Raw genomic sequence first — 26,416 nt, 5'->3', positions numbered from 1 at the left:
CATATGTTTGGGGAGTCTCCCACATGCCTTTTGGCAAACACATTTTTTTCTTTAAGCAATGACTTTTTTCTGGTCACTCTTCTGTAAAACTCAGCTCTGTGGAGTGTACGGCTTAAAGTGGTCCTATGGACAGATACTCCAATCTCCGCTGTCGAGCTTTGCAGCTCCTTCAGGGTTATCTTTGGTCTCTTTTTGTTGCCTCTCTGATTAATGCCCTCCTTGCCTGCTCCCTGAGTTTTGGTGGGCAGCCCTCTCTTGGCAGGTTTATTGTGGTGCCATATTCTTTCCATTTTTTAAATAATGGATTTAATGGTGTTCCGTGGGATGTTCAAAGTTTATAACCCAACCCTGATCTGTACTTCTCCACAACTTTGTCCTTAACCTGTTTGGAGAGCTCCTTGGTCTTCATGGTGCCGCTTGCTTGGTGGTGTTGCAGACTCTGTGGCCTTTCAGATCAGGTGTATATATACTGAGATCATCTGACAGATCATGTGACACTTAGATTGCACACAGGTGGACTTTATTTAACTAATTATGTGACTTCTGAAGGTAATTGGTTGCACCAGATCTTCTTTAGGGGCTTCATAGCAAAGGGGGTGAATACATACGCACAGACCACTTTTCCGTATTTCATTTTAAGTTATTCTTTTCATTTCACTTCACCAATTTGGACTATTTTGTGTATGTCCATTACATGAAATCCAAATAAAAATATATTTAAATTACAGGTTGTAATGCAACAAAATAGGAAAAAACGCCAAGGGGATGAATACTTTTGCAAGGCACTGTAAGCTATATATAACAGAGGTGACACCCATTCGATGTGGCCAATATTCTAATGAACTAACATCCAACCTCGCTAATCTAGGATCAGATTAGCCTTTTAGATCATAATCAATAAGATTATATGGACGGATCTTAGATCAGCAGATCTACTCTGAATATGCTTTGTGGATACGGGTCCTAGCAAGAAAAACAAAGCCTGTGAGATGTAAGTGGAAACGTTGTGACAACTGGCCAAATAAAAGGATACTTCCTCTCCAAAGATGAGCTGTCTGCATGTCTCCAGTGGCAGCTGGTAGTCTTTGTCCAGAACTGAGAGAGAGGGAGAGAGGGGAGGGGTGAACGAGGCAAAGGATTGTAATGGTATACTAGCTATGAGGTTTTGCCTAGAAAAGTCATCTGTTTCCCCCAAAAATGTGTCTCTTACTACTCTGCTTCCACCTACTGGCTTTTACTGGTACTGCTGTGTACGAATATTCCCCAGCAACATGCAATAGCGGTAGCCTTCATTGCAGCAGTTTAAAGAGTTCTGCAACATGGTTTGACTAAATTAACATATCACCTTGTAATGACAACCTGAGTTCATTAAACCCCCTAAGGTTGATGTCAACGGAAATCTAATTAGCATAATAATAACAAATCCCCATAGAAATCTGTCCATTTAAGCTAGAGATAAATGTTTTTGCATTGGATGCGTCTCAATCCACCACATTCGCCTACGTCGCTCTTCCTCATCTGAGCCAATCTGACAACGTCTGTCTATAGCGTCCAAACAGTTTGGGCTGCCCAATAATATGACTCTCACGAACACATACATGGCGGTTGTTGTGCTCTAGGACACCCACAGGCCACACAAGATTCATCGTTTAGCTGTTGTTTCATGTCGTGAATCTGTTATTCAACGTGTTTGTATTGAACAACAGCAGTAAGGCCCAAAAAATTTTTCATTTTGAATATATTTTTGGGATACTTCAAGGGGTCTTAAACCCACCTCCGGATTAGACAGGGCTTAGACTCTTATGGGTTCATTAATGATCTAACCTGAGTTAACCAGCTTCATGAACTCCTTAGCATTCAGCTTGTCATCCTGCCAGGGAGAGAGAACAGGAGGTTAAGACTGTCTAAGGGAGACATTTATCTTCTGTGGTTCAGTTAGATTTAGAGATGAGAGAATTCCTACCGGCCCCGCCACCTCATCAAAGGTCTTCTGTACTCTCTTGCGATCCTCTGGCAAGACTGGTGGCATTGACATTACCTGTGAAGGACACACACACACAGACAGTTGGCTTGGTGAACTGGAGAGCAGGACTGCAGTAGAAGTAGACTTCAGTAAGGTTTAACTCACCATGAGGAAGCCAGTGGAGCAAGTGAAGTCTTGTGTCCTGGAATACAAGGAGGAGCACCATCAGTCTGGTACTAATTATCTTCATCATCATCATCCCCCACCACCCTCCTCTCCGTACCCCAGATTGTTGCCAGTCTTGGAGAAGACGCGGAGGAAGAATTCCGCAGGCACGTTGGGCCTGTAGGTGGAGGCCAGGATCACGTAGTTTCCCGGGTCCAGCCTCACCTTCCTCCACACAGCCCTACAGTGACAAAAGAAGAAGACAACCTCTATGGGAGTAAAAAAACGAATGAAAGTATATATGGAGGTCCTTTTATGTTTGTGTTTTTTGTATTTTTCCTTTGTGTGTTTCCTATACTCCTGCCTTGATTGCAGTATCTGTGTAATTGCTTGGTCTTGTTATGCAGGGCTCTCTTGAAAGGGAGACATTGGTCTCAATGGGACTCCTCTGCCAAAATAAAGGCTCCAAAGAAAATCTAATAATAAGTGTATTGACTGTTTTCATAAAAATGTGACATATTTGCAGTAAAGACTGGCTACTGAAGTACCTGAGGGGCTGGTACTTCCCAGAGCGCCCCACAGGGTGCTGGTTAGAGAAGAAACTCTGGTCCAAACACAGGCCCTGGAGCTACGAGAGTGGGAGGGTAGAGGAGAGAGAAAAAGGCAGAGGTAGAAAATATGGAGTAAAGGAGATGGTGGAGAGAGAGGGAGCAGCGACCATGGTTGGTCGATTTAAAAGTGTAGTCTAACTAAAGTAAATAGTTGTGTTTTTCAAATACTTGACTACAAAATACTCACCTCTGGAGGAACCTGCAGATACAGGAAAGACATCATATTAACTGAAAATGTAGAACGTTCACATTCACAGCACATACAAATGACAACACATTCTCTCTCACCCTGTAGATGTGGAAGGCGATGTGGAGAAAGTTAATTTTATTCCTCTTTCTCCGGTCTTTCTGCAGTAGTTCCACCAGCACGGTGCACTGCTTTGCTTTCTTCTTCTGCTTCTCTGCCACCATCTTCTCCTCCGGGGTCATCTCTTCATCCTCATCTTCATCATCATCTTCTTCTTCCTTGTCCTGCTCGGCAAGGACAAGCTGGAACTGGGGATTCTTCCAGAATGATCCTACGAGAGAGAGAGGGATAGTTAGATAACGGGGGTAGAGAAAGGTTTGATGAAAAGGAAAGGAGTAAATGAAATTACAAACATTCTGCCATTGGAACGAGCTGTTCTCCCTGCTCTCCCAGGGATCTGTTCTCCCTGGCAGACGGTATCGGAGCACGAGGTCTGATACCAACAGGCTCAGAGACCGTTTTCTATCTACAAGCCATCAACACTTGAACTGGACTGACTACCTGCTCTGATTCTCCCGAACCTTAGCACACATGCACTCACCCACACACACAAAACACACATTCATGCTACACACAAATCACAACTGCTGCTACCAGACTCTTATTATACTGTTCAGTTTATCCCCCCCCATTCCTCCCTACCTGCAAGTTAGCATTTCATTGGACAACATATACCATGTGTATCCCGTACATATCACTCGTGAAACTTGAAACACACTCACGACGGTAACTACGACTGCCCCCTGCGGTGGAGCCCGAAACCCAGGAGCCTTTGTGGGAGCTGAGTGTCCATGCAGAGGTGGGGGCGGCAGGGGAGTCGGGTGTTTCCCCGTCCACTATGGGTTCAGGGTTCACGCTACACAGCTCCACTGTGTCAAACAGCCTGGTGAAGTCCTCCACATTCATCCTGACACACAGAGTGGATACAGACTGTCAGAGTGTGTGTGTGTGTGTGTGTGTTATTTTTGTCGGTATGTTTGTGTCTACGTGTGTTTGTAACCAGAACCTACCAGAATTCTCCATCCTCACTCTTTTTCAGCTCAATCCTTTTCTTTTCAGCAGCATCCACATCGTCCCAGTCTTTACTCCTAATAAAAATAAAAAACTCGCTATTAACCATCAAGTATTCTCACAGCTTGCTAGAGCACTGTGAACTGCGGTGGCGCAATGGTCTGAACATCACGAGTTCAATCGCTTAAAAAAAACATTGTTGCGAGTGCCAAGGAAGGCATACAGCGACGTTTTATGGACCTTTTGAAACGTTCCAACATCAAAGTCTATTTCTATTGACCAGGCTGGGTGTAGTCCCAGCCTGTGTAACGACAAAATTAAACATGTGCACGCACATACCTCGCACGCGCACACATACTCTTCCTTACTTGTCACTCCAGGGTCCAGAGTACTCCACAAAGCCCCAGGGATTCCTCAGCCGTAGCAACAAGGCCTCACCATCCGGATTCTTCACCTGAACCACACACACACACACACAATGGTAACACTTCCTTTGAAGGGGACCTTATTGCAGTGTAATAACACTATAAGAAGTATTGTAATTCATTGTGATTATTCATAGTTACATGTTGTTAGTACAGGATGTAACTGGTGGCAATTGCAGTCTGTAATTACAGAGAAAGTTTGTTCCTACACTACATGACTGCTCATCTTACATCTCATTCCAAAATCATGGGCATTAATATGGAGTTGGTCCTCCATTTCCCCCATTTTCTGCCCCTCCCGCAGTTCGGCGTTCCAATTCATCCCAAAGTTGTTTGATGGCGTTGAGGTCAGGGCTCTGTGCAAGCCAGTCATGTTCTTCCACACCAATCTCGACAAACCATTTATGTATGGACCTCGGTTTGTGCACGGGGGCATTGTCATGCTGAAACTGGAAAGGGCCTTCCCCAAACTGTTGCCACAAAGTTGGAAGCGCAGAATAGTCTAGAATGTCATTGTATGCTGTAGCATTAAGATTTCCCTTCACTCCAATTTGCATTCCGCCTCAACAGATCCACAGATGATGCAATCTCTATTGCACTCAACACTGCCCTTTCCCACCTGGACAAAAGGACACCTATGTGAGAATGCTTTTCATTGACTACAGCTCAGCGTTCAACACCATAGTGCCCTCAAAGCTCATCACTAAGCTAAGGACCCTGGGACTAAACGCCTCCCTCTGCAACTGGATCCTGGACTTCCTTACGGGCCGCCCCCAGGTGGTAAGGATAGGGAACAACACATCAGGTGTTCACGCTGATCCTCAACACGGGGGCCCCTCAGGGGAGCGTGCTCACTCCCCGCCTGTACTCCCTGTTTACTCATGACTGTATGGCCAAACACGACTCCAACAGCATCATCAAGTTTGCCGATGACACAACAGTGGTAAGCCTGCAATGTTTGACTGTCTCGCTCTCCTTGAGCAAAGGTCTACTCGTCTCGCACACATGATGACGCGCAAACACAGACGCACTAAAATGCCAATCCAATCTTTGCTGAAATGTATTTCCCAGAGTGCCAACCGAGTGGCGCAGCGGTCTAAGGCACTGCATCGCAGTGCTAGCTGCGCCACTAGAGATTCTGGGTTCGAGTCCAGGCTCTGTCGCAGCCGGCCTAGACTGGGAGACGCATGGAGCGGCGTACAATTAGCCCAGCGTCGTCTGGGTTATGGGAGGGTTTGGCCGGCAGGAATGTCCTTGTCCCATCGCGCACTAGCAACTCCTGTGGCGGACACAGTCGCCAGGTGTACGGTGTTTCCTCCGACACATTAGTGCGACTGGCTTCCGGGTTAAGTGGGCATTGTGTCATCAGCTTGGTTGGATTGTGTTTCCGAGGACGAACGGTTCTAGACCTGTACGAACTCGTGATACTAGCCAGGCTGTTAGGATAGGGAATGTACTTCACAAGTACACATTCATTACAAGTAAGTTAAGTTATCCTCAATATACACAGGATTTAGCTAGTTAAAATGAAGTGTAACACCTAGTAATTACATTACACTCTGTGGTGTACTAGTGGGTTTATTCTCCAACTTGGATGGCAAGGAGGTTAATCTTGTACACATTATAAGTAATATCTTTATTATGACCTTGGATGACACCCGTATGGTAGTCAATGAGGTTCACCTATATGTGTGGCTTTGGAAAACCTATCCACAACCGTAAGGGCCGAAGCAGAACCGAGTAAATAACAGAGCACAACGAGCCTGCCTTGAGTTGAGGCATTTGGCGGTACGAAGATATTCTAGATTCTTATGGTCGGCCCATACTAACAATGGGTGTTCCGTCCCTTCAAGCCAGTGCCCCCACTCCTCAAGGGCCACCTTGACTGCAACTACCAATGTCATAGTTCCTCTCAGCGGAATTAAGGTGATGGGACAGGAAAGCGCAGGGATACAACTTTTTGTCCCGGGCAGAACGTTGGGATAGAACGGCCTCTACTCCAACGTCCAAAGCGTCGAACTCCACCACGAACTGACGGGACAGGTCCTGATGGATTAGGATGGGGGCAGTGGTGAAACTATAATTAAGATTCAGAAACGGCCAGTCAGCATCTGGGAACCACGTGAACGGAACCTTTGGAGAGGTAGGGTGTAGAGAGGGGGGAAGCCAGGGTGCTGTAGCCCCAAATGAAGCGGGGGTAGAAATGTGCAGATCCCAGGAAACGTTGCAGCTGCACTCTGGATGTGGGTTGGGGCCAATCCACATCCGCTCTCACCTTGTCAGGATCCATCTGAAGGTTCCCTGCAGCGATGACGTATCCCAAAAAGGATATAGTGGAGAAATGGAGTTCACATTTCTCTGCTTTGACAAACAAATGGTTCTCCAGGAGGCGCTGGAGGACTTGTCGCACGTGGTGGACATGCTCTTGAGTCGAAAGGGAAAAGACAAGAATGTCGTTGAGGTAGACAAACACAAACTGGTTTATCATGTCACGTTGACCGGGGCATGAAACATTGCGGGAGCGTTGGTCAGTCCGAACAGCATAACCAGGTACTTTTAGAGGCTCGAATGCCGAGGAGAGGAGTGGTAGAGGGTAACGATTTTTTACTGTGATGTCATTGAGGCCCCAGTAGTCGATACACGGACGCAGGGTTTTGTCTGTTTATTCCACAAAGAAGAACCGTGCGTCGGCAGGGGATTCAGAAGGATGAATGCTCCCTGCAGCTAGAGAGTCCTCAATGTAGTCCTCCATGGCCTTGGTCTCTGGGCCAGACAGAGAATAAAGCCACCCCTGAGGCGGTGTGGTGCCCCGGAGCAAATCAATGAAGCAATTGTTGGGACGTTGCGGCGGAAGAGATGTGGCGCGAGCCTTGTTGAATACCTCCCAGAGGTTCTGGTACTCTGCGGAGAGATCCGAGGCTTTTCCCAAGCCCACAGGAGCATGTCTCGGGGCAGGCTGTGCCGCCTTAACACAATGTGCGTGGCAGAACGGGCTCCAACACAGGATAGAACCAGTATAGCCCAGTCAAAACCACAGGAACACGAGGAGATTTAAATGAGTAGAAACTGCAAAGAGGCACAAGGACATCCAGTGCATCTAGCCACAAGAGATTACAACCTTGTGACAGTTGTCGCTGAATTGGATGCAGCTGAGAAGAATCATTAGTGAATTTAGCGGAAACTTGCCCATTTCTAACAAGCATTTGTTGTTACATCTCTGTAATTACAGACTGCAATTACCACCAGTACAACTATGAGATTACAATTAACTACAATACTTGTTACAAAGTAATTACACATGTAATTAAACTGTAATAATGACCCCTTAAAATGTAGTGTTACTGGAAATGGAAACAATTATGTGAGCAAAGTGCAAAGATTTTCTATCCAAAATATAAAAGTGGGTTGTTTTCTGATGACTTTAGCTTGGTGAAGCACAGTATGATACATACCGTGTCAGTGTCTGTGATGGCGTAGGCATGGCCCTTCACCAGTCCCTCTGCAGTCACTGTGCCTATCTCACGATAGTTACTAGCCTGTGGAGATACACAGCACATACAGAGCAACTCATCACAGGTGCTGCATACACAGTAAGAATCACACTTGCCGTCACAGTAGCTATTGACGAAGGAGAGGTGTGAGGAAGGTATGCAGCTATGTTGGTACAGCATTCACCATAAAGTCTATGAGTCATATTTGTGCCATGGGTGTGTGTGTGATTTGTCTGTGAGCGTGTGAATGCGTTCTTGTGTGTGTATGTGTGTGTCTGTGTACCTGTATGAAGCAGCTGAGCAGGCTGCCACGGGACAGAGCAGCAGAGAGGGCTTTCCACATGACCCTTGGGGTGTGTGAGGAGACAGGGAGGGAGTAGGCTATGCCGCCTGTGAAGTCCTCCATTGCCTCAGAGATATTACCTCCCTTCAGACTGCCATACGACCCGATCAGCCTGTGGTGTGGTCGAAGGATTGAGGAATGAGGGAGGTGATATTTTCACACACAGCCAGACACACAAACACTAAAATGATGTAAGACATTGCAAGGATGCATGCACGCACACATACATACATAAACACACACACACACACACACACACACACAGACGCATATGCTGGTGACTGACTTGGCATAGGCTTTCTCCACCAGGGCGCTCCAGTACTCGTTGCGGGTACAGGAGTAGCTGAAGAGCAGGCGGCCCTCGCGTACAGGTAGCCTGTCATCTACTACCACCTCCACCCACTCACCATACTGCCAGAACTACACGGGGGGGGGTTATGGATGGAGAGCGAGGTCGGTAGGAAGCGAGGGAGGCATAATGAGGGTGGACAGGGAGGGAGGGAGAGAGGAAGGATGAGGCATAAGGAGGAGGATGTAGGCAGAGAGCGAGGGAGGGAGGAGGGAAAAGGGGAGAGAGGAGGGAAAAGAGAAAGAGGGGAAGGAGAGATGGGACATTAAGAACTGTAATATACTGTGGGTCTCAGAGTCATGGCTGAACAAGGACACATCTAGCTAAGTTTTTCTACGTATCGGCAGGACAGAACAGCAGAGTCCAGTAAGATCGGTGGGGTGGGGGGGTGGGGTGTCTCTTTCTTTTACAGGATTTAAAAAAAGAATTGCCCCCTTTTTCTCCCCAATTTTGTTGATTACTGTCTTGTCTCGTCGCTGCAACTCTCCAATGGGCTCGGGAGAGGCAACGGTAAAGTCATATGTCCTACGAAACATGACCCGCCAAACCACACTTCTTAACACACGCCTGCTTAACCCGAAAGTCAGCAACACCAAATGTGTTGGAGGAAACACGATGAGCCAAGTAAAGCCCAATTGTGCGTCGCCCAATTGTGCGTGCACTATCCATGTCTCAATTGACTCAAGGCTTAAAGATCCTTGTTTAACTTGTCTCCTCCCCCTTCATCTTCACTGACTGGATGTAAGCGAATTCAATAAGTGACATCAATAAGGGATCATGGCATTCATCTGGTCAGTCTGTCATGGAAAGAGCATGTTTTCCTAATGTTTTGTACACTCAGTGTATTATATTAGGAGTAATTCTTCATCAATCATTCACTTCAAAGTGCTGCTATGAAATAAAACATATTTGTGGGAGCTGTCGGAGTCTTGTTGACACTGATAACACACCGCCTTTGCCTGACAAACAAAGTCAGTTTTGGCCAGTGACCAATGTTATGGATTATCATACCAAATTGATATTGCAAGCATTTATCAGATACACGTTTGGACGTACCATCTACTCCAACAGAGGAAAATACAATAACATATAGTCCCTAACCAGGGCCCAGTGTACATGGGTGGCCAAGGTTGCAGGGCATTGGAAAAAGTCAAACCAAACCCTAGTTCCCCCCCCCTTGACAGTGGAACAGTGAGTAGAGAGCAGGTGATGATGTTAGTCCAGAGAAGATGCCTTTGTGGCAAATGTAAATTATTTAATGATAATGACGATAGGGGCAAGTGTGCAGAGACGAGATAGAGAGTGGGTTAGAGGTGTGTGTACGAAAGCGTGTGTATGGGGGGGAAGGTCTTGTTTGGAATCAGTCTCAGCTGTTTTAAGGGGTGAGTGTGGTTATTGTGGTAATTACGTACCCTTGTTAAGTACGAAAGGGGGGTGAAGAGGGGGTAAGGGGTCATAAATCTAGTGGGGTAATTATACAGCAGTACAAGAAAACTGTCCGTTATCCTAGGGAAGGGATCATCAACCAGATTCAGCCGCGGGCCGATTTTTTATCGAGCAGAACATAATTACAAATAATTTGTAGACTGCAAATTGACTACAAGAAGCCCAAAGAGATATAATATTTGACTAAAACATCATTATTTCAAACCTTGCCTACATTTGTATATGATCACATATCAAATCCAAATCAAATCTATTTATATAGCCCTTCCATCAGCTGATATCTCAAAGTGTTGTACAGAAACCCAGCCTAAAACCCCAAACAGCAAGCAATGCAGGTGTAGAAGAACAGTGGCTAGGAAAAACTCCCTAGAAAGGCCAAAACCTAAGAAGAAACCTAGAGAGGGGCGGCAGGGTAGCCTAGTGGTTAGGGTGTTGGACTAGTAACCAGAAGGTTGCAAGTTCAAATCCCTGAGCTGACAAGGTACAAATCTGTCGTTCTGCCCCTGAACAGGCAGTTAACCCACTGTTCCTAGGGTCACTGAAAATAAGAATTTGTTCTTAACTGACTTGCCTAGTAAAATAAAATAAAGAGGAACCAGGCTCTGAGGGGTGGCCAATCCTCTTCTGACTGTGCCGGGTAGAAATTATAACAGAACATGGCCAAGATGTTCATAAATGACCAGCATGGTCAAATAATAATCACAGTAGTTGTCAGCACCTCAGGAGTAAATGTCAGTTGGCTTTCCATAGCCAATCATTAAGAGTATCTCTACCTCTCCTGCTGCTCCTCTAGAAAGTTGAAAACAGCAGGTCTGGGACAGGTAGCATGTCCGGTGAACAGATACAGTGGCTTGCGAAACCCCCTTGGCATTTTTCCTATTTTGTTATGGAATTAAAATAGATTAAAATAGATTTAATTTGATTTTTTTTTATTATGAAACAAACAAGAAATAAGACAAAAAACTGAAACTTGAGCGTGCATAACTATTCAACCCCCCAAAGTCAATACTTTGTAGAGGCACCTTTTGCAGCAATTACAGCTGCAAGTCTCTTGGGGTATGTCTCTATAAGCTTGGTATATCTAGCCACTGGGATTTTTGGCCATTCTTCAAGGCGGATGGGTTCCCCTGGTGTACAGCAATCTTTAAGTCATACCACAGATTCTCAATTGAATTGAGGTCTGGGCTTTGACTAGGTCATTCCAAGCCATTTAAATGTTTCCCCTTAAACTACTCAAGTGTTGCTTTAGCAGTATGCTTAGGGTCATTGTCCTGCTGGAAGTTGAACCTTCATCCCGGTCTCAAATCTCTAGAAGACTGAAACAGATTTCCCTCAAGAATTTCCCTGTATTTAGCACCATCCATCATTCCTTCAATTCTGAAGTTTCCTAGTCCCTGCCGATGAAAAACTTCCCCACAGCATGATGCTGCCACCACCATGCTTCACTGTGGGGATAGTGTTCTTGGAGTGATGAGAGGTGTTGGGTTTGCGCCAGACATAGCGTTTTCCTTGATGGCCAAAAAGCTCAATGTTAGCCTCATCTGACCAGAGTACCTTCGTCCATATGTTTGGGGAGTCTCCCACATGCCTTTTGACAAAGATCATTATTTTCTTTATTCAATGGCTTTTTTCTGGCCACTCTTCCGTAAAGCCCAGCTCTGTGGAGTGTACGGCTTAAAGTGGTCCTATGGGCAGATACTCCAATCTCTGCAGCTCCTTCAGGGTTATCTTTGGTCTCTTTGTTGCCTCTCTGATTAATGCCTTCCTTGCCTGGTCCCTGAGTTTTGGTGGGCGGCCCTCTCTTGGCAGGTTTGTTGTGGTGCCATATTCTTTCCATTTTTTAATAATGGATTTAATGGTGTTCTGTGCGATGTTCAAAGTTTCTGATCTTTTTTTTATAACCCTACCCTGATCTGTACTTCTCTACAACTTTGTCCCTAACCTGTTTGGAGAGCTCCTTGGTCTTCATGGTGCCCCTTGCTTAGTGGTGGTGCCCCTTGCTTAGTGGTGGTGCCCCTTGCTTAGTGGTGGTGCCCCTTGCTTAGTGGTGGTGCAGACTCTAGGGCTTTTCAGAACAGGTGTATGTATAAACACTGAGATCATGTGACAGATCATATGACACAGAATGCACACAGGTGAACTTTATTTAACTAATTATGTCACTTCTGAAGGTAATTGGTTGCACCAGATCTTATTTAGGGGCTTCATAGCAAAGGGGGTGAATACATATGCACCACTACTTCTCCATTTAGAATTTTTTTCATTTCACTTCACCAATTTGGACTATTTTGTGTATGTCCATTACATGAAATCCAAATAAAGTACATTCAAATTACAGGTTGTAATGCAACAAAATAGGAAAAACGCCAAGGGGGATGAATACTTTTGTAAGACACTGTATATCTCTATTATGCTTGGAAATACTTTGGAACAGATTTCAAAAACTTTTAAAAAGTTGGAGCTGATTTGCTGGAGTTTTTATAGTCTTATGTCCAACTATTACAAAAACACAAATCACCCACTGGCCAAATTCGGTCCACGGGACGGACGCCAGTTGGGGAACCCTGATCTATTTACACCACCTCCTCCCATAACACACACTCTCTCTGTCATACACACGCTAACACACTCCTCTGTTCTCTCATTCCCTTTGTTCCCTTGAGGACTCCTTAATTCCACCTCTCCATCTCTACTACTATTTTCAGTCCTACCTTTGCTTCTCTCGCTCTTTTACAAGACATGCTACTCTAATAAGATAGTAAGGAACATTCTCAATGCATTCACAAAAAGTGAGTATGCAGAACACATGTACACTGCAAGCTCATGAACCCTCCCCACATCTTACCATGAAGTGGAAGATGCCAGCATAGGATTCTGTCAGGCTCTGATTAGGTGGTACCACTTTGACAAAGAGATTGGGGTGCATGGTAAGGCAGGACAGGGCAGCCAGAAGCCAACAGTCACCTATTAGGAAAAGAAAGAGAGGCAATATGCATGGTAACTATTGTTATGATATGGGGTTTAGGTTAGTTTTAGCAAACAGTTAGGCAATACACTACCAGGTTGTCACTTCCACACTCCATCCCCAGGCAGCAGCACCAACCAGGTCAAGGGCATTTCTCTGCCAGGAAGCCTTTATAAGCACATCAACTGCAGGCAATTATGGTGATCGCCAGCTGGCAGAGCCTGAGTTACTGATAAATCAGGGAATCAGATTTTGCGTGTTCATTTAAATCCTTGGTAAATAGACTTCGTAATGGCCTGTCAAGTTTAAAGTTTTTAGGGTCATCAACAACAACACCATGATGAACCATGTTAAGTTTGGCATTGACATCTTAAAATACACTTAGTGTACCAACATTAGGAACACCTTCCTAATATTGAGATGCACCCCCTTTTGCCTTCAGAACAGCCTGAATTTGTCAGGCATGGATTCTACATGTCGAAAGTGTTCTACAGAGATGCTGGCCCATGTTGACTCCAACACTGGGCGAAAAGGGTCAGTATCAGGGGATATCTTTATCTATATATTCCTTGATATTTTGTAGTTTTTTAAATTATTAGTTGTGTACTTGTTTGACCATTTTAATGCAATGCTAGGATCTAGTAACACATTTCGTTGCACCCACTATAACACCTGCTGAACTGTGTACTCGACCAACAAAATGTTATTTTATTTGATGAATTAAACTTTGACCTACCAGCACCATCACCCACTGTCACAGGACACCAACACCCACTTACCCCAAGGCGGCTCAACGTATCCTGTCCCTATGCTCAACTTACCCCATACCCGGATTGAGTTGTGCCAAGAGACCACTTTTTTTGGACAAGCTATGTTTTCAAAACTGTTATGTTTACATGAATTCTGATTATTTCCAGGAATACACAACATCCTGAAATATATGTAGATATCTTTGTTAGAAAGAATACTATATTTCCCTTGACGACCCCCCCCACACACACACACACACCTCTCTAACAGTAAACAGCTGCCCTGTGTGTCGATGTAGAGGAAAGAAAGAGGATCTCTCAAGCCCATTCCCAGGAGAATAGGTTTGGAGAAGTGAGGGCAATCTGGTTATACAGGAAAACTGTGAGTTGGAGTTGATTGTCTACAGTTACTTAAATGATACTCCATCCTATGATGTTTCAAATACACACACACACACTTACCCAGCTGGCCCTGGCAGATATCGGTGGTACACGTCGTGTCCTCCACAAACACAGCATTGGCACTGATCTCCTGCAGAGAGAGAGAGAGACAAGGGGCAGAGTTCAAGACTACAGTTTACCCCACAGCACATATTGCCCTTTAGTCTGAGGGAATGTGAAACCAATACAACACTAATTTCCACATAACAGTTGACTGGATGATGACAAGGCAATGTTAATGATGTAAACTGCCTCACACAAGTCTCATGGCTTCTCCGGTTGTTATCTCGTCATTCCATCTCTGTTCTGCTGTTAGAGATATCCTGTCCAGCTGTTTGGCTCAGACAGTCTGGTCTGTAAGTTCTTTCTTTTCTCTGTCCGTTCTGTCAGTTCCATCTTCTCTCTGAACATGCTCCATCAGATCGATCTATCTTTCTCAAAACTAGACCTCACCTGACAGTTTGCCGCGTTGCCATTCGCGGTTTTCTAGCAAATTGGGCTACTTTGAAAACTATGTCGTGGGTGAAAATGTCACGGGTTGCAGGTTTTTTGGGCTATTCTAAATACCTTACGATACGAAAAAAGATTGCGGTCAGAGTGCAGTATAACTTCAGTATGCTACAAATACTGTGCTGTATAACTGCTGTATGCTGCAACTTTGCAGTTTAGAGTGCGGTATAAAGGCAGGACACTGCAGTTATTCTACAATTACTGCGTCCAAAATACCACAGTCGACTGCAGTTCCAAAACGGCTATTTTTTTTGTAAGGGCTGCGGCTGCCATCGCATATTTTTTTATTTTAAATGAGCTATTAATTTCACTATCAGGCAGTGAGGATGTTGCTGAGTGAGTGAGTGGTGGTGGGGTGGAGGGAGCTTCATATACAGTCATTGGAAAAGGCCGGAGGGGTGTGTATGTAGTACTGTTGAGCAGCTGAGTCACGTCAGTGAGAGGAGAACGCACATCGTGGCAGGTGATGTGAAATTTAACAACACTAGATAACTACATACTTCTCCCTCAAAAGGATTCTTGGTCTCATTCTTTGCAACCTAACCACCCACAGCCATACCAATCATTACAGCCAACACAGCAAGGGAAAGAAACGGATCATTAATAATCCAACCGTTTCAGAGAGAGGGAGAGAGAGTCGAACAATGTGCTTTCTCTCTGGTTATGTAGCTAGCTAGCTAACATTGTCCAGAAAGCTGAAGTCAGATGAGAGGGCGATGCACAGTGGCGCAGAGGTGAGGCCAGAGGAACAGATTTCACACGCTAGTTTACTGGCTAGACACGATTCTACTGTCTGAATGACAGATAAATTGGGCAAAATATGGGAGAAAATATTGCAAAGACTGGGAAAGAGAACAGGTATAACGGAATGGATTAAATGCATCCCAGGAGATGACAGAAAAGCTTACTGTAGGCATTGCAAATCAGAAATGTGAGTCCACGACTCCGATCTTTTTCTCATGCACAAACGGAGAAACAAGAGAAATGCTGCTCCATTTTTTTAAATGCAAGACCATTGTTTGACACAGGAACTACAATGAACAAACATATAAACTCAACAATTTCAAACATTTTACTGAGTTACAGTTCATATAATTAAATCATGCAAATAAATAAATCCATTAGGCTTTAATAATCTATGGATTTCACTACTGACAGGGGTGCCATGGGTGGACCTGATGGGGATAGGCCCTCCCACTTGGGAGCAAGGCCCACCTACTGGGAAGCCAGGCCCAGCAAATCAGAATTAGTTTTTCCCCATAAAAGTGCTTTATTACAGACAGAATGTTCTCCTCAGTTTCATCAGCGGTCCAAGTGGCTGGTCTCAGATGATGAAGAAGCCAGATGTGGAGGTCCTGGACTGTTGTGGTAACACGTGGTCTGCAGTTGCCAGGTCGGTTGGACGTACTGCCAAATTCTCTAAAACAACATTGGAGACAGCTAATGATAGAGAAATTAACATTCAAATCCCTGGCAACAGCTCTGGTGGATATTCCTGCAGTCAGCATACAATTGCACGCTCCCTCAAAACTTGAGACATCTGTGGTATTGTGTTGTGTGACAAAATGGCACATTTTAGAGTGTCCTTTTATTGTCCCCAGCACAAGGTGCACCTGTGTAATGATCACACTGTTTAATCAGCTTCTTGATATGCCACACCTGTCATGTGAATGGATTATCTTGGCAAAGAAGAAATGCTCACCAACAGGGATATAAACAAATTTGTCCAGAAAATTAGAGAAATAAGCTTTTTGGGCGTATGAACAATTTCTGGGATCTTTTATTTCACCTCATGAAACATGGGACCAACACTTTACATTTATATATTTGTGTTCAGTATATATTTGTAAGAGAGAATAACACAGTTAAACGATCAGAGTTACAGATGGCTGCAGATATTGCATGCCACTCCAGCATTGCAAATGTAGATCACCTGAGATGTGTTGTTGAAGACATTAGAAAGATAGGAATCAATATCCACAGAACAAAATGCACAGTGCTCATAAATGCAGTTATAGGGCCTGCAGGTCATGGATAACTAATAAAGGACATTGGGAATGAATCTTACTTGTTAATTATTGATGAATGTACTGATGTCACAACCAAGAGGCAACTGTGTGGGGTGATAAGATACCACAGCAAGAAACTTTCTCAAATCATAAGCACAATTGGAGGAATGCTCAACATTCCAGCTGGTGATTCACTGACCACTGCCAATGCCTTGTTCAAGTTTCTTGATGACAATAAATTGCCCGTTGACAACTGCGTCGGTCTAGCCACAGATGGCTGCATTACAATGTGTGGCAAAAACAATTCCATCCTGACAAAAATTCAAGCAACTATTCCGAATATTGTCTACATTAAATGTGTGTCAATCCCTGCAATTCTGTGCCTCCAAAGCAGTGAATGTTCTTCCACGAAATGTTGAATATACAGTGCATTCGGAAACTATTCAGACCCCTTGACTTTTTCCACATTTCTTTTACGTTACTGCCTTATTCTAAAAATTATTAAATCGTTTTCCCCCCTCATCAATCTACACACAATACCCCATTTGCATATATATTACTCAGTACTTTGTTGAAGCACCTTTGGCAGCGATTACAGCCTCGAGTCTTCTTGGGTATGACGCTACAAGCTTGGCACACCTGTATTTGGGAAATTTGTCCCATTATTTGTCATCGGGCCCTTCTATACCAGTTGCTCAATAAACTTGAGTTAGTGCTAAACACGGCTGCTAGAATCTTGACTAGAACCAAAAAAGGTATCATATTACTCTAGTGCAAGCCTCTCTACACTGGCTTCCTGTTAAGGCATGGGCTGATTTCAAGGTTTTACTGCTAACCTACAAAACATTACATGGGCTTGCTCCTACCTATCTTTCTGATTTGGTCCTGCCGTACATACCTACAAGTACGCTACGGTCACAAGACGCAGGCCTCCTTACTGTCCCTAGAATCTCCTAGCAAACAGCTGGAGACAGGGCTTTCTCCTATAGAGCTCCATTTTTATGGAATGGTTTGCCTATCAATGTGAGAGACGCAGACTCGGTCTCGACCTTTAAGTCTTTATTGAAGACTCATCTCTTCAGTAGGTCCTATGATTGAGTGTAGTTTGGCCCAGGGGTGTGAAGGCGAGCAGAAAGGCACTGGAGCGTCGAACCACCTTTGCTGTCTGCCTGGCCGGTTCCCCTCTCTCCACTGGGATTCTCTGCCTCTAACCCTATTACAGGGGCTGAGTCACTGGCTTACTAGTGCTCTTCCATGCGTCACCGGAGTGGGTTGAGTCACTGACGTGATCTTCATGTCTGGGTTGGCGCCCCCCTCGGGTTCGTGCCATGGGGGAGATCTTCGTGGGCTATACTCGGCCTCCTCTCAGGGTAGTAGGTTGGTGGTTGAAGATATCCCTCTAGTGGTGGGGGGCTGTGCTTTGGCAAAGTGGGTGGTGTAGTGTCTTTGGCATCATTAAAGTGAAGACTTATTTTATCAAATCAATTCTCTGTAATTATTACTACGTGATTAAACTAATCATGTAAATGTAATTAACTAGGAAGTAAGGGCACCAAGGAAAATCTTCAGATTATAAAGTTATAATTTTACTAATATAACTCTTCAGATATTTTAATATCTGATCAATTAGACTTCTAATGAATGAATTATTCTTTACCTCACGTTAGTCTCATTCCAAACGTCGTAAATTGTTGGTTATCTGCACGAACCCAGCCTATGAATCATCCATGCATCAATTGTCTTAATCATTTATTTACTAACTAAATAATCACAGAAATGCATAAACAAACAAACAATAGATATGGTTATGGAAATGATAGCAGAGGTTCCCTAGTGGGCTAAGCCGATATGACGGCTTGGTAGACAAAGGGAAGTGGGTGTGGACTGAGAAGGGCGGGAAAGACAAAAAGCATTCACTACACAGTTGATAATTATATCAACTGATATTCTAATCCTTTGCGCGTGATCGCTCACTCATTCGGGAATAATTGCAATCAATACATACGCTCAGTGTGTCGTCGTGATCTCTGTTGGAATCGTCCGTCTTTCTGTTGGAAAGTTCATCCGCGCGTCTCTCTTTCTCAAGTCTTTTGTGGTTAGAATGGGCACTTCAGAGTACCATTCAGAAATGTTCTTATAGAATAAATGTTTCGGCGGTTGTCAGTCTTTGCATCCCAGGTTAACAATTTGTAGCTGTAGACTAGTAATTAGTATCTAAGATTTGCTCTTATTCTGTCGGGATCAATAGGCACCTGTATAAACAATAGTTATGGTAATGTGGCTGTATTGTCTTTCATGAGGTCACAAACATGAAACAAAATGTACCGGGTCATAGCTGGCTTCTCCACCAACCGTTTACACATTCTCCAAAACATGGATATTGTTCAGTTCTCAAGTTCTGTGATGTAGAAGAAATCCCTTTGTTCTACTGTGAAACTCTCTCTATACCGCATGGGTGTAGGAGGGAGAAAGAGGGGAATGCCACGCTTTATACCCAGAAAGGGCCACGTCATAACAGTGGAGTTATATCCTGACTGTTTGGCCCTGTCTGGGGGTATCGTCGGACAGGGCCACAGTGTCTCCCGACTGCTCCTGTCTCAGCCTCCAGTATTTATGCTGCAATAGTTTGTGTCGGGGGGCTAGGGTCAGTCTGTTATCTTGAGTATTTCTCCTGTCTCATCCGGTGTCCTGTGTGAATTTAAGTATGCCCCCTCTAATTCTCTCTCTCTTTTCTCAGAGGACCTGAGCCCTAGGACCATGCCTCAGGAATACCTGGCCTGATGACTCATTGCTGTCCCCAGTCCACCTGGTCGTGCTGCTGCTCCAGTTTCTGCCTGCAGCTATGGAACCCTGACCTGTTCACTGGACGTGCTACCTTGTCCCGGACCTGCTGTTTTGGACTCTCTCTCTACCACACCTGCTGTCTCTAACTCTGAATGATCGGCTTTGAAAAGCCAACTGACATTTACTCCTGAGGTGCTGACCTGTTGCACCCTCTACAAACCCTGTGATTATTTTATTATCTGACCCTGCAGGTTATCTATGAATGTATGAACATCTTGGACATGTTCTGTTATAATCTCTACCCGGCACAGCCAGAAGAGGACTGGCCACCCCTCAGAGCCTGGTTCCTCTCTAGGTTTCTTCCTAGGGAGTTTGTCCTAGCCACTGTGATTGTACATCTGCATTGCTTGCATTGCTTGCAGATGTACAGCACTTTGTGACATCGGCTGATGTAAAAAGGGCTTTATAAATACATTTGACTGATTAATCATAGAAAAGGGTCTGAACACTTATGTAAATAAGGTATCCGGTTTTTAGTTTTAATAAATTTGCTAACATTTCTAAAAACCTGTTTTTGCTTTGTCATTATGGGGTACTGTGTCTAGATTGATGAGGAAAAACATTAATTTAATCCATTTGAGAATAAGTCTAACGTAACAAAATGTGGAAAAAGTCAAGAGGTCTGAATACTTTCCGAATGCACTGTATGGTGTCACAGACATATACATGGTTCTCCAATACCACCCAGGGACTCTTGGAATATGAAGACATATATACCACCATCAATGTTGGTGAAGCCCTCTGAAGATATTGCAACTCTGACACCAGATGGCTTGCAATCAGTGAGTGTGTCAACCAGGTACTGTCACAGTATGATGAGCTGAAACTGCACTTTCAGATCACCAAAGACAGCCAGAGAAACTATGCTGGAGAACTACTTTACCTGTAAAGTCTCATTACCACTGACCCAGGCCAACTTGTGTACTTGAAGTTTCTGTGGCCAATCGTGGGAGAGTTGAACAGGATCAACAAACTTTTCCAGCTCGATTCAGCCAATCCAGGAAAACTCATATCTGATCTAATGACCTTCTACTGCTCTCTTGTGGAACGAGTCATGATGCAACAATAACAGGAGTGAACTCATGGAATTAGATTTAACAGATGAGCATCTCCTGCCGCTCGAGGCTGTGGACTCCGGGGTTCAGTTCCACCAGAGGAATAGACCCACAAATGGTACAGGACATGAAAACCCAGTGCACAGACCACATGGTTGTTCTGATAAGGGAGATCAAGCAGAGACTTCCGGATAACATCAAACAACTGGAGGCGCTCGAGTCTCTCTCATCCTGAGCATTGTGCTCAATGGCGTCAAGCCACGTCTAGATGCTCTCTCCTTCTTCCCTCTCTTCAAAAGGAGACCCCGGAAAGGCTGACCAACAGTGGAGTGATCCACACTCAATAATAGACCAACAAAGGAGGCAGTAAAATAGAAAGGTTAGAGGTTAGGTTAGACACACTGATGCAGCGGGGGAGAAAGATTTACAGGAACGTGGACATTTTGCTCTCGCCGTGCTTTCTTTGCCATTCAGCAATGCTGCTGTTTAACGTGCCTTCTCCCAGATGGCATTGATCAATTTTTAAAAAACAAGCTGAGAAACAGAATTCAGGAAAGATGTCGAGCTGAGAAACAGAATGCAGGAAAGATGTCTTGAGAACATCATGAGAGTCTGAGCCCACATGCAAAAGGAACGTCAGCAAGGATGCTCTCATTGTTCACCGCTGACATCTACTCAGCACAACAGGCTGAGGTAAAATGGAGACAACCCTCTTCTCTAAAAGAAGAGAGGAAACAGACTGTAAATAGTTACATTTGATGTGAATAGTTTGGATCGGTGGAACAAAAAAGAACAGACAGAGTGGCAGTTCACAGCAGGATGAGAGTGCTCTGGATACGGGCAGCTCTGGATACGGGCAGGGAGTTTGCTGAACACAAGAAAAAAAGCAGGGTGAGCAACTTTTCTAAGCGTTATTTGTGAGTCTACACACAGAGACGCTTCCTTCAGTCATCTGTCTGTAAAGTCTCATTGCCCCCGTTTCTCAAACTCATCCCTCATTATCGCTCTGTCTGATGTTCTACTCTCTGTAGAGCAACATATGGGGAATTGCAGCAGCAACTTGTATGGGGATCACCCCATCCTCTATGGAGGGCTACTATCAAACCAGCACTGCTGTTTTGGTGAGTACTTATCTCTAAATCCATGACAGACTATCAAATTATAGTAGTGATAGATTGATTAATAGTAGAATACACTATCTTGATGTATTGGACTCCTGATGGATCTCCTCTCTCTTTTCTTTCCATCGTGCTCCAGAGAGAGGATGGATGACTGGGACATCAGGCTGCAACCACACATTAATTGACATTTATTATGAAATAAAATAACTGTTGGGGCTTTTAGATTTGTATACTCCCGTTTAAAGGAATACGATTATTTTAGAGCAATGTGACTTGATTAACATTGTGTTAACACCATTTCAGAAGAATGTTTTCTGAAAAAAAACATACCTCTTTATCATTCACTATGAATCACTTCTATAGTTCAGATTAAATCATTAAATCATTTGGTGTGATGAACCAATAACAAAGGGAGAAAGGCAAAGAACAAGGTAAAGCAAATTGACCATATGTATTTAGATTGTCATTATGAAGACACCTATTGGATAGATGTGAGGACTTATCTCTTGCTGCTGGAAAACAAATTTGGGCTATTTTTCAGCCCTTGTGGGCGGGTTTTGAGTGGTAATTGGACTAGAAATGTTTGCTTAACCTGGCAACACAGTGAGTCAGTTCAGGTGTAACCTACATTTGTCCAAGAGCAACACCCAACTTTGAACTCTGCCTTGAACTACCTAGACTTACTCATATCCTCAAACGTAATTCATAATGTCAACATAAAAAATTATAACATAGGCTACAGATATCCATAAAATGAGCATGACTATCACGAGTAAAAAGCTGGACTATTGCAATGTAGAAGTACGTTTTTGAGCATGACTATATGACTGGCTATCATGTAAACACCGATAGGACGGTAGCCTACCTTGGGTCGCAGCCACTTGATCTCCTTTTTGGGGTCTGGGTCGTTAGGCATACCGATGGAGCTCTGGTCCGGGGCGAAGGTTGGGTCAGAGAACAGGGAACCGGATTTAACGCACGCATCTAGGAGAGCTACATAGTCCTGGCCCCCAAATTTTACCGGGTTGGCAATGGATCCAGGTGTGACCTGCTGAGCCTCCATTTTCAATGCTAAAATTTAGATGAATTTGAAAATAATAGGCCTAGCAAATAAAGTCAGATTGAACCAAGATTCCTATCTCGATTTGTTCGTCGTAGCTCCGTTTTGGGGAATTGTGCAACAAACAAATCCAGTTCTTAAATACACGCATAGGCTTACCCACCCACTTACTCGAACCATCTGGGAGAGGTATGCAGAGCCTCCGGGAAGTTAGTCAGCTGGAGTTGGGGTAATGACATGGTATCAGGATCTTACTTAGAACTCTATTGTTTATCGTCCATTTGCATCATTTTCCGTGGTTAGTTAATCCCATGTCGATTAAATGTGTGATGGCCTACAACCGCTGTTTATTAAAACGTCAAGGTCTTGCTTTCTCACACACACACATTTTACTCTTCTTCCTTTAAAACACATTATTTCACAATTATTCTTCCACACATTGCCTGTATTTAGTTACAACGGTCCTCTCCATCAAGCCAGTCATGTGGGGTCTGTGATGTGAGCGCCTCTTCGCAGTGCCCGAATGCAATCGATAGTAGGCTACTAAATGTTGTCACTATAGAGGGCAGTCTGTCTCTACTAGATGGGCGAAAGGGAAGTGGAGTTGAGGCCCAAACAATTTTGAAGCACTACAAATGCCAAGAGACAACAAAGCAGGAAAAGTGATATAATCCGCAAATGTTACTAGCCTAAAATGGAAAAGGAGAGATATATGCCTACGAATAAGTCTAGACCGTTTTTTCTTTCCATATATTACTATAGCCTATGTTCATCTATAGGCCTATATGCAGGAAATGATCATCTAGCCTATAGCATCACAGTCAGCACCACACGGGGGGAGGGGGTGAATGCATGGAGCAGGTGATAGGGGGCTTAGTGGGACATTTTAGGAGGAAGGAACTGTAGGAAAATGGGAAAGGGGGAGGATGAAATGAGAAGAGGAATACATTTGGTACGGGTAAAATAACAGTTCAAATTTGGTTCAAATTCAGATGTTAAATTTCAGATGACTCAATACAGTGACCTGTAAAGCTATCTCGCTGGGTTGAACGTATACAGACCTTGTGTTGCATTTGCTTTTTTAGTGGAAAGAGAAACAGAGAGGAGTACCTGTGTATTATGTCTGCTGGGCCCAGCCTGGGCTAGACCACTGCTGTCACACTAACTCACCTCATACAGAAAACTCAAGTCAGCTGAACCAGAATAGGCTCTATGCATTATACTGCCTCCCACACTCTATTTTACTTCCTACCGGGCTGCTGACTTGTTTTTATCATTACCTTACTCGTTAGATAACTGTCGTCAATGCATCTCTGACTGAAATAGTTCGCAATGACTACGTTTAAATTACAGCCGAAGGAGGTGCTAATGAACAGTGCCTCAAAATGTAATGGTATTATGAGCCTCCATAGTTTCCCGGTCGATGTAGAACTCAGAAAAAGGTGGTTGGTGGCAGTATGCTGTGACAAATTTATGGTCACCAAACACAGGTGTGTAGTACACATTTCGTCGAGAGTGACTTTGTTGAGGGAAAAATTACAATACCTAAAAAGAGGTGTTGTTCCTACAGTCTTCTCGTGGAACTGGCACATTCAAAAGAGACTTGGTGTTTGGGAAAGAAGACTGAAACCTCCTGCCCCGACTGAGGAGGATGAAGTACAAGGTGCGCTGCCTATGGACTGTGCCGTCTCTTGATCCGGTCCAGACACATGATTACTGTGCAGCCCCTAAACCCGCAGCCCTGGACATGGCCCTAATGGAAAAGCATGAGCATGTAAGAGAAATTGAGGAGCTTCGAGCTGAGCTGAAGAAACTGTTCGCCTAACACGGCTTTGGTCTACAGTGATTTGCTGGTTCTGACGAGGATATACGTTTTTACACAAGGTACAGTAATGATTTATTATTATCCAACATTACTATTGTTTATTATTTACTATTATTATATCGAAGTCCATCTTACCTTTAAGAACATGTTCATTATTATTTAGGGGTGGCAAGTAGTCTAGTGGTTAGAGTGTTGGGCCAGTACCCAAAAGGTTGCTGGATCATATCCCTGAGCTGACAAGGTAAAAAATCTGTAATTCTGCCCCTGAACAAGGCAGTTAACCCACTGTTCCCTGGTAGGCTGTCATTGTAAATAATAATTTGTTCTTAACTGACTTGCCTATTTAAATAAAGGTAAAATAATAACAAATGTAAAACTAGACTAGCACATTGAATGTATATTGTGTTTACATTAGTTTTCAGTTAACCCCAAAAAATGCTCCCAGGTTGTTGCTGCAAATAAGATTTGGGTCTTGTCCACTCCCCAGGATTTTTTAAAAAACAAATTCAATTTTATTTTACTAGGCAAGTCAGTTAAGAACAAATTCTTATTTTCAATGACAGCCTAGGAACAGTGGGTTAACTGCCTGTTCAGGGGCAGAATGACAGATTTATACCTTGTCAGCTCAGGGGTTTGAACTTGCAACCTTCTGGTTACTAGTCTAACGCTCTAACCACTAGGCCACGCTGCCGCCCAATGCTGTAAATTACAGTACGAATTGCAGTAAAAAGAAAAACAGGGTACAATAGCAGCTAGGTCATGTCTAGTGCTACTTGATGCTTAGAGAAGATGGGCAATAACAGTAATGAGCTTTTTTGGTATTCAAATACTCTGGGTCCGTCTTCAGATTTGCAAACTACACCCACCTGATGGCCTTCTGGCACTTGATTGAGCAGCAGAGACCAAGTTAATAAGAGTCACAAGCACCAATCCATCTGAAACAAGTGTTACTGGAAGAAAATGAAGTCCCTTACTGGTTAAATACAGTACTTAGAGAATATTATTTGATCTTACTGTAATTGTTAAACATTGTTTACTGTTTATTATGGACCGAATGTAAGGACTATATTGTACTAAAACGGTTTTCTTTATGTTCAGACACTGCCATCAAATCGACCAGTTGTTCTTGTTTATGACTCATCTGTCGCTGGGTCTGAAGCAGAAGGATTTGGCCCATTGGTTCAGCCTCCACCAATCGAAAGTGAGACGGATTATGATCTCTTGGGCCAACTTCCTCTACTGTCTGCTTGGATCAACACGGATATGGATCCCCAAGGAAACCATCAAAGCCCACCTGAGTTCAAGGACTATCCAGACCCCCAGGTAGTGATCGACTGCACTGAACACCGCTGCCAAACACCATCTTCCCTACTACTGCAGAGTGAGGCGTTTTTTTTCCTACAAGTCACACTGTACCTTTAAGGGCATGTTGGGAATGTCACCACATGGAGCTGTCACTTGTGTCATCGTTGTATTTTGGATCTGTGAGTGACAAGGAGATCTTCAAGAAGTCTGGAATTATTTCCTTACTCACCCCTAACATGGCCATTAAAAATAAAATAAAATGTTATTGGTCGCATACAGTACACATGGTTAGAAGATGTTAATGCGAGTGTAGTGAAATGCTTGTGCTTCTAGTTCCGACAGTGCAGAAATATCTAACAAGTAATCTAACCTAACAATTTCACAACAACTACCTTATACACACGTGTAAAGGGATGAATAAGAATATGTACATATAAATATATGGATGAGCGATGGCCGTGTGGTGGATAAGGGCTTTTTC

General features: G+C 43.9%; 1 protein-coding gene across 5 annotated transcripts in view; it reads right to left on the bottom strand.

Annotated features, from left to right (window-relative positions):
* LOC112244679 (calpain-9) overlaps positions 1-23,389 on the bottom strand; it is a 30,981-nt gene extending 7,592 nt beyond the window's left edge. Inside the window, exons 1-18 of one of the 5 annotated variants that reach the window (XM_024412409.2) lie at positions 22,969-23,389; positions 22,611-22,673; positions 14,228-14,297; positions 12,897-13,015; positions 8,543-8,676; positions 8,197-8,368; positions 7,875-7,958; positions 4,366-4,451; positions 3,997-4,074; positions 3,709-3,893; positions 3,028-3,257; positions 2,927-2,938; positions 2,677-2,756; positions 2,247-2,369; positions 2,129-2,165; positions 1,964-2,038; positions 1,825-1,870; positions 1,034-1,095 (exon numbers count right to left, since the gene is read on the bottom strand). In XM_024412409.2, the coding sequence (XP_024268177.1) occupies positions 1,034-1,095; positions 1,825-1,870; positions 1,964-2,038; positions 2,129-2,165; positions 2,247-2,369; positions 2,677-2,756; positions 2,927-2,938; positions 3,028-3,257; positions 3,709-3,893; positions 3,997-4,074; positions 4,366-4,451; positions 7,875-7,958; positions 8,197-8,368; positions 8,543-8,676; positions 12,897-13,015; positions 14,228-14,297; positions 22,611-22,661 (1,644 nt within the window). In that variant the 5' untranslated portion in view covers positions 22,662-22,673; positions 22,969-23,389. Of the gene's footprint in view, positions 1-1,033; positions 1,096-1,824; positions 1,871-1,963; positions 2,039-2,128; positions 2,166-2,246; positions 2,370-2,676; positions 2,757-2,926; positions 2,939-3,027; positions 3,258-3,708; positions 3,894-3,996; positions 4,075-4,365; positions 4,452-7,874; positions 7,959-8,196; positions 8,369-8,542; positions 8,677-12,896; positions 13,016-14,227; positions 14,298-22,610; positions 22,946-22,968 lie in introns of those variants that run through there. The other 4 variants (XM_024412406.2, XM_024412407.2, XM_024412408.2 and 1 more) reach the window with 4 other exon arrangements.
* Positions 23,390-26,416: the final 3,027 nt, after the last annotated feature.

The sequence above is a fragment of the Oncorhynchus tshawytscha genome, linkage group LG13, assembly GCF_018296145.1.
Source record: "Oncorhynchus tshawytscha isolate Ot180627B linkage group LG13, Otsh_v2.0, whole genome shotgun sequence".
Lineage (NCBI taxonomy): Eukaryota > Metazoa > Chordata > Actinopteri > Salmoniformes > Salmonidae > Oncorhynchus > Oncorhynchus tshawytscha.
Note: the sequence above shows the minus strand (reverse complement) of the source record. Positions and strands in the feature narration are given on the sequence as shown.